The sequence below is a fragment of the Gallus gallus genome, chromosome 26 (assembly GCF_016699485.2).
Source record: "Gallus gallus isolate bGalGal1 chromosome 26, bGalGal1.mat.broiler.GRCg7b, whole genome shotgun sequence".
Taxonomy (NCBI): Eukaryota; Metazoa; Chordata; class Aves; order Galliformes; family Phasianidae; genus Gallus; species Gallus gallus.
The window spans coordinates 2,007,336-2,015,204 of NC_052557.1; the positions used below are offsets into that span (position 1 = coordinate 2,007,336).

The 7,869-nt window shown below is 51.2% G+C and overlaps 1 protein-coding gene across 30 annotated transcripts in view; it reads left to right on the top strand.

Annotated features, from left to right (window-relative positions):
- Nucleotides 1-5,282, top strand: part of NFASC (neurofascin) — a 76,817-nt gene extending 71,535 nt beyond the window's left edge. For all 30 annotated transcript variants that reach the window (XM_040652705.2, XM_040652711.2, XM_015298903.4 and 27 more), the window contains one exon: nt 639-5,282. In XM_040652705.2, coding sequence (XP_040508639.1) covers nt 639-870 — 232 coding nt within the window. In that variant the 3' untranslated portion in view covers nt 871-5,282. The remainder of the gene's footprint in view (nt 1-638) is intronic.
- The last annotated feature ends 2,587 nt before the right edge of the window (nt 5,283-7,869 follow it).

Genomic DNA, 7,869 nt, shown 5'->3' on the forward strand with positions numbered 1-7,869 from the left:
GTACATGCCCCCTCGCAGTGCTTTGAGTTTTCCCCATTGCATGGAGCTGTCTAAAACAGTGTGTGTTTTCACAAGGAAAGCTGGGAACAAACCTCACTAAACCAAGGTTACGCCAAGGTTGGCAAAAATGCAGGGAGAAGGGAAGGATATGAGCAATGACAAGGGAAGGATATTTATCACGTACATCCAGATGGACTGCTCTGAGCAATGTATGTCATATAAATCGTTCAAGAAACATTGGGACAGTGCTCTCACACAAGCGCTATGACTTTTGGGTGGTCTTGTGTGGAGCCTGGAGTTGGACTCGGTGACCCTTACGGTTCCCTCCCAACTCGGGATATTCTGCGATTCGATGATTCTATAAAATTGCTTTCTAAAACCAAAAACCACCAGGGCTGGGCTATCAGAAATCCCAACCACAGCACAAAACCCAGCCACGGGCTTCTTCATGGAGGCTGTGTGCCCACCTTGGGTTCGTACCAGGCACCCTATGACCCACTGCCTGCACTCAGTGCCTTCCTCCTGCACTCTCAGCTCAGCACAGTCACACACTGGATTTACTTTTGAATATCCAGCCCGTGGCTTTTATCCCTCGCGAGCCCCACTCTCAACCCTCATTTTGTCTGTCTGTCTACCAGCGATGAAGACAACAAACCACTGCCCAACAGTCAGACCTCCCTGGATGGCACGATAAAGCAACAGGAGAGTGACGACAGCTTGGTGGACTACGGAGAGGGTGGGGAAGGGCAGTTCAACGAGGACGGCTCCTTCATTGGCCAGTACACAGTGAAAAAGGACAAGGAGGAAACGGAAGGCAACGAGAGCTCGGAAGCCACGTCCCCAGTCAATGCTATCTACTCATTAGCGTAGCGCAATGCAATGGGACCACGAACAGCCTATGGGGCTTGTAGTGGCTGGGGGTTAAACAGCCACCACCGCCACTGCCTCCAACTCAACATACGAATGAAAACCAACCAATGACACAAAAAAGAAAAAAAAGAAAAAAAAGAAAAAAAAATAGAAAAACATAGAAAAAAATAATCCAAGCAAACAGGCAGACCATGTAGCTGCCAATGCCATCTTATCCTTAGCAAACAAGTAAATGGCAAGGACGCCCGAGGCATGGATGAGTTGTAGCTGTAGCCAGAATCAGAGCGGAAGCGCAGGGATGGAGGGATGCAGGAGTGCTGTACTCAGCTCCCCGTGTCCTTTTTCTTTTTTTGGGAGGGACTTTAATATTCTTTTTTTTTTTTTCCTACATTTATAGGAAGGTTCTAGATAACATGGGGGGAAAAAAAGGAATCTGAGGGAGGGGAAAGGGCTGAGCAGAGCAACAAGACTATTGAAAATGTATAAAAGAAAAGGAGAGTGGTTTCTATATGGGCAATGCCGCCGCAATATTGCATTACAGTGATGTCCATCCTCATGCAGCACCTTGCCCCCAGCCTCTCCCAAACCTTCCTGAAAGATCAAGCAGCACCTGAAGCTGAGAAGTGCGGGTTCCCAACACTGTGGAACAGAGCCCCAGGGGCCACCAGGCCCAAATCATGGGAACCTCAGGAGGATGAGGAGCTGCTGGGATGTGCTGCAGTACAGCTAAGAGCCACTTTCCCACCGAGCCTGGCTCACAGCATCACTTGACTGGGGAAGCACAGGCAAAACATCTTGTTTTAGTCTTTGCTTTGTAAGAAGTTTGGGGGGAAATCCCCCTCCCCAGATCATGCCTGCTTTCTTTTAAAGGCAACTCCATAAATCTTATGTAGCAAAGAGGGAGTGGAAGCAGGACCGGTATGAATAATGGAAGAGGGGACCAGAAACTGCTTATTTTAAAAAACAAAATGAAAGCCACCAACCACCCAGTCAAGCTGAGACATACCCCCTGGGAGTGGGTGTGGGACCCCCACTATTGCCCTGCACACTGCTCCAGCACATCAGGGACATATGTCCCTCGGGAACAGCAGTGGGACACCGAGGTCCCCCAGCAGCAGATATGAGCCAGGATGGGCATTCTCGGCTAAACCCTAATTTCTTACAGTGGCCTTCCCCCCCCCACACACCTCAATCAATCAGCCTGAGAGACGCTTCCACGCGCGGAACTCGCCTCTGCTGTTCTTTACATATCAAAACCCCACGCAATTTACGTTCAGCCTGGGATCACACTGTAACAAAGCGTCTCGGATAGGAGTGCTCCTTCACATGCCTTACACAGCTTCCAACGTCCCAGGACATTTATAACAAACTGACACTAACCCCCCCCACCCCGCTTCGCTCCCCAACGCGATGGCCTCGGAGCCACCGGAGCAGTAGAAGTAGGACGCTGGACAGCTCCCAACTGGGAACGCATGGATCCTATAGAGGGTAGAGTCTTAGTGGCCAACGCTGTGTGTATTCTCCCCACTTCCTGCACTTTTGAAACCAAAGGTACCTTCGCTGAGAGAGATCGGATTCCTTCAGACCGTTTTGCAGACGTCGAATGATGTTAGGATGGATTTTTTTCTTTCATTTCTTTCCTAAGGAGGAGGGTTTTGTTCAGCTTAATGGATTAAATGCAATAGGATTAATGCAATTATTCTTTCAGCTTTCAAGCTGGTTTGCTACGAAGACGTATCGCTAACGAGAACACTACTAATAGGGATTGCTCAGATGTACTTTGCCACATTCTTGAAGCTGCTAATGGCACAATGATCCTGCACTTTGGGGAGGAGAGCCAGGACCAGGTCAGCATTAACAGAGCAAATGGGAGAGAACAGGACGCAAGCAGACAGCAGGCGGGTGACATGCACCTAACCCTGACCCCAACCCTACAGCTGGGGGGCTCCAGGACAGTACAGGAGCCATCTGCCAGGGTCCTTCCCAATGTCACCTTGTAGGGCAGGGCTGTGTGTGCTGCTGTTACCCTCTGTGTAAATGCACTCATGCAACAGATCCATTCTTGTTGCTTCCACCATTGGCCTCTCTAAGGAGAGCATCCCCAGCCTATCCCACAATTGCATTTCAGTTTTTAAGCAAACCCATTAAGCCAAGCGTAATGCAGCTCTCAGTTATGGGGCGGGCTGCTTCCTGAGCCCACAGCTGTCTGTATGAGTTTGCATAGCTTGGAGGGAAAGCAACCTACAGCCACTGCTATAAAGAAGCAGCTTCTGCTGTGGGAACTGGGAGCCTTGGGTACCACACAGCATCCCCAGCCCTCAAGGAGGTATCAGTCCTGGCAGCAGGGCAGGCTGTGCCACGTGTCTGCTATGTGCCATTTGTATTAACACTGGTGTTTGTGTCCTGCCATTAACCTCTTTGCAAAACTCATTGCATCTCGCTGGAAGCTGGGCAGTGTTCACCCTGGAGCTTTTCCATGCTTGCCCAGTGCACTGTGGCTTCAGTGAGCCCCAAAAAGGTCTCACAGAAACATTGACAGAGTCTGAGCAGCATCTTCCTTGTGATCAAACAGGAAAGGAAGGCGATGAGGACCCAAGAATGAATGGCTCAGTGTAATTTTTGTGGGCTTGTACTTCTGGGTGTAAATTTACTCAAAAATCAGAACATATAGTTAAAAACAAACAAACAAAAAACTATATTGTTTGCATGTTGCCCTGAAGTTTCACCAGGGACAAGCAGAGGGCTGTGGAGAGGCTCTGTGCCAGCCCCAGGGCTGGACCCTGCAGTCCCCATCAAAGGGTGCCCATCCCTTCAGGACCTCTTGGAGCAGGTCACACACTGACCACCTCTTGTGCAGAAAATGCATCCTCACTGAGGATGAAAAGCAGGGGCAAGCATACACATGGCCAGCTGGTGCTAACCATGGAGCACAGGCATGGAACAGGAGGGAGTGGTGGTTGTTTTGATGCAGTGCTGTGACTGCTCCTATTTTCCCTGAAGTGATGTTGCAGTGAGAGACAGAAGTGCTGCAGGAAGCACCAAGAGACAGTACAAGCCTTTCTGAAACCCTGCTTGTGGAAACACCAACAGCCCATCCCCACAATACCCCTGCACAGCATTGCCTTCTTGCAGAGAAAAGTCCCCAGGTCCCTGCAGGATGGCCACTTCTGCCTCCAAGGATAGAGCTGGCGAGGCAGAACACACTGCTGTGGGGCTGGGGTGAGGGCAGAGCCATGCAGTAGCATCCCTTGCAAGTCCCATCAATCCATCCTACGACCCATCAATTCCTTATCTCATCCATTCATCCTGTACCCCATCCATCCGTCCCACACACCATCCATCCTGTATCTCATCCATCCATCTCATGCCCACCCCATCTGTTCTGTAGTGCATCCATCCACCCTGTGCCCTATTTATCCATCCATCCCAGAGCCCATCCGCTCATCCTGGTGCCCATCCATCCTTCTATCCTGTACGCACCACTCTGTACCTCATCCATCTCATGCCTGCCCCATCAACCCTATTGCCTATCCACCCATCCATCACACACCCCATCCATCCTCTATCCCACCCATCCATCCACTGCCTCTCCTCAGTGCAGGCCCCAGCAGAGCTGTGCGCTCAACCTGCAAAATAACATCCACCGTACCAGGCTCAATTGTGTACTAGCAGCAAACAATTTCAGTTAAGCAATAAAAATAAACAAACCTTGTAAACATAAAAAAAATAATAATAATAATAAAAAAAACCAACCCACCCACCTCCTATTTCTTGCACTAAGACCTGTTTTATTGAAGAGAATAACGATGAGTTTCTGGTCCTAACACAACAGCCCCGCTGCACCAGCAGCTCCCCCTGCCCAGCATCACCTGTCTCTGTGTCCTTTGCAAGTGGGCACTGGGCTTTGGTTGTCCAGCACAGTCCAAACCCTGTGTCAAACCCACAAAACCAACTTCTTCCTTTGCAGTACAGCGTTCTAAATGTTCGTTTCTTCCGCTCTCATCGGAAGGAAAAATATTGGACTGTTTTGCTTTCCTTTAATTTGTAAATATATCTCCATCCGTCCTCTCTGTAAAACCACCTGGTTGGTCTAAATATTCTATGTATTTATTTGCCTTTTTTTTTTTTTTAAGCAAAAAAAATCAACACCTTTGCATTAACCCACTTGTTTCCATGAGAAATGTATATCTGAAGCTGTAAAATTAACACTTTACAGCAAGAAGAGCTATGGACTACAGAAAAAAAAGTGTTTAATATAAGGACTTATAAACTGACTGCATGAGAGATGAAAGAAAGCCAAAATACTCAGATAGCATTTTTTTTTTTTTTTGAATCACTGTAAAAAAGAAAAAGACTGGGATTTTTTTGTATAGAAAACACTAAACATATAATAAAACATTGTTCAAAACTCAGGCGATGCCTGCCCTTCGTGTCCATCAGCTTTTTGGCCACTGATGCTGCCCCCTCCCCGGCCCCGCCGTGTCCACAGCCCTTCCCAACAAAAAGCACAGCCCAGATGCTGTGATGGGACGCAACAGGGCAGGTTGATGGTGGGACTCGAGGAGCTGGGGAAGGGAGGTGGCTCAGCAGCACTCCACCCCCCAAACCATCCATAGGGGAAGCATCTCCCAGCCCACAGAGCCCTGCAGGGGGCCCCTGCAAACTCAGTGCAGCGGCTCCTGCGGCTCAAAGCAGCGAGACAAGACCTGCATCTGCTCTGAGCACATCAGGAGCACTTCTAGTACACAGGAACAGAGCAGAGCCCATGCTCTGAGGATGGAGCTCCCATATGGACTGTGCCCGATTCCCAGCGCAGTGCCCATCAGCCAAGGGAGAGATGTGACTGCTGTGCAATTTAACTTCTTTCAGCCCAGCCTGGCTAACACTGTCCTGCCATCCTTGCACTCCAAGAGCAGCAGCACCAGCTCCGATGTTCATGGGAGCACAGAGCCCTCACCAACCACCTTGGAAGCCTCGGTGCAGACAGCAGCACCCTTCCCAGCTGGGGAAACTGAGGTACAAGGGTGCAGCGGTGGCTCCATGCAGGCAGCTCAGCAGTGCCCAGGTGATGCTGCTTGGCATCACAGCACAGACAGCCTCGCAGAGCACAGAGGAGCTGGAGCAGGAAGCCCCAACAAACTCATGGGAGCACCAAGGTTTAACCCAGGCGCCCCCAACCCCACAGCTCCCAACAGAGCCCTGCATTTCCCGTCCCTACTCGAGGCTCTGAAGTGCTCTTTGCTCCCTTGTGCAAAGCCTTGACGAGAATGGGCTGGAGGAAGGGGGAAAAACACAAAGCTATTTGGCTAATGAAGATGTAATTGCTGCAGACCTCACTAAGAGGATGAAAGTATTACTGCAGTGATGCAGGGGGGGCTTTTTCTGCCCCCTCCCCATCATTAGGACGGCAGTGGGGAACGGAAGCACCTTTACTTGGGGCAGAAGAAGTCCCACAGTGTTGGGGGCAATGGGGGCAGCAGCCATCCCAATCCCTACCCCAAAGTCCTACAGGACGTGGAAGGATGGGGCAGGAATGGAACTGAGTATTGCAGTCCTGGCACAGGACCAGCAAGCATCAACACAGAGCAGGACCATTCTGAGCCAGGTGGGCTCAACCAGGAAACCTTATCCTTATCCTGAATGCTTTGATAGATTATGGTTTTCCCATCACTCCTATATGAAAAAGTGATGTTGTTGCCCAGAAATGAGTGATAGCAGCCCCATCCCTGTGATCAATACGGGGGAGATATGCATGCATTAGTGCTCAACCCTTTTTATGGCACCATCACAACACCCACTTCTTCCCTGACCTCGGTGGGGCGCAGGTCGATGCTGACAGCCCCGAGTTCCCTCAGAGGGGCAATTCTACCTCCAGCACATTATCCATTACCGTCACTAAGAGCTCCAGCAGCACTGGGAATGGCCACGGGAGCCCTTATGGAGCTGCTTCCTCCCCCAGCTGCTACAGGACAGAGCCCCAGGGGGTCACTGATACCCCAGATCCAACCCTTGGGAGTTGTGGGAGCAGAGACCTGAAGGAGAGGGGCAGAGGATGGGCAGAAGACCTCTGCTCTGCCTGCAGATGACAGCAGGAAGGGCTGTGCCCAATTCCTCCTGGTCTCACCCCAAAATAACTGCAAAGAGCAGAGAAGGGGACAAGGGAAGGACAGGTGGAACCCGCTGTCTGGCCAGAGGAGCCCAGACCGCTGGAGCTTTGCCAATCAATAGAGATACCAATGCCTTAATTACTCCTCTGTAATTGCAGGCCATTAACCTGCGGACAGCCCAAGCGCCCATTGATCTCCCTCCATCATTAACCGGTCTGGGAAGGAGGGCAAGTGCAGGGCAGCCACTGCTCCCACTGCTCTGCTTCTGCTTCGCCCCCCAGCCAAGCCCAGGCTTGGAGCTGCTGGCACTTTGGCTCGCTCAGTGTCACCTGGGAGGTCCTGGAGTGTCACTGTCACATCCCATAGCATCACCCTGCTGGACAGACCCCCCACAACGCATGCTTCAGGTCCCACCTATGACAGCCACACTCGTCTCAAAGGAACTTCCCAAAGCGTTGCTATAAAGCAATTTCTGCAGCCTGCACATAAACCCAGTTATGAACACCTACAGTTACACACATATATTCAGGCACGGGGGAGTGCTTATATATAGAAACACTGCACAGGGGTGGGTGTCCCCAGCAAAGCACCGTAGCTGGGGCTGCTCCCACCCCATAGAGCAGAGATTTTGCCCCCCGGCCTCACACCTGCTCCAGCCCCATAGGGATGGGGTTCGGGGCTCCTGAAGGAGCCGGGTGGGCACAGCAGCCCGGAGGCTGAGGCATGCATTATGCATCACGCTGCAAGCGGCTCTGACTGGTCCTTGCACTGTGGCAAGTGAGGTAAAGGCAGAGGGGAAAAAAAAAATCCCCTCTCCAGGGATCGGCGTGGTGGTTGGCAGCGAGCGAGGGAGCGCGCACGCAAGGAGGGAGGAGAGGGAGGAGCACATCCT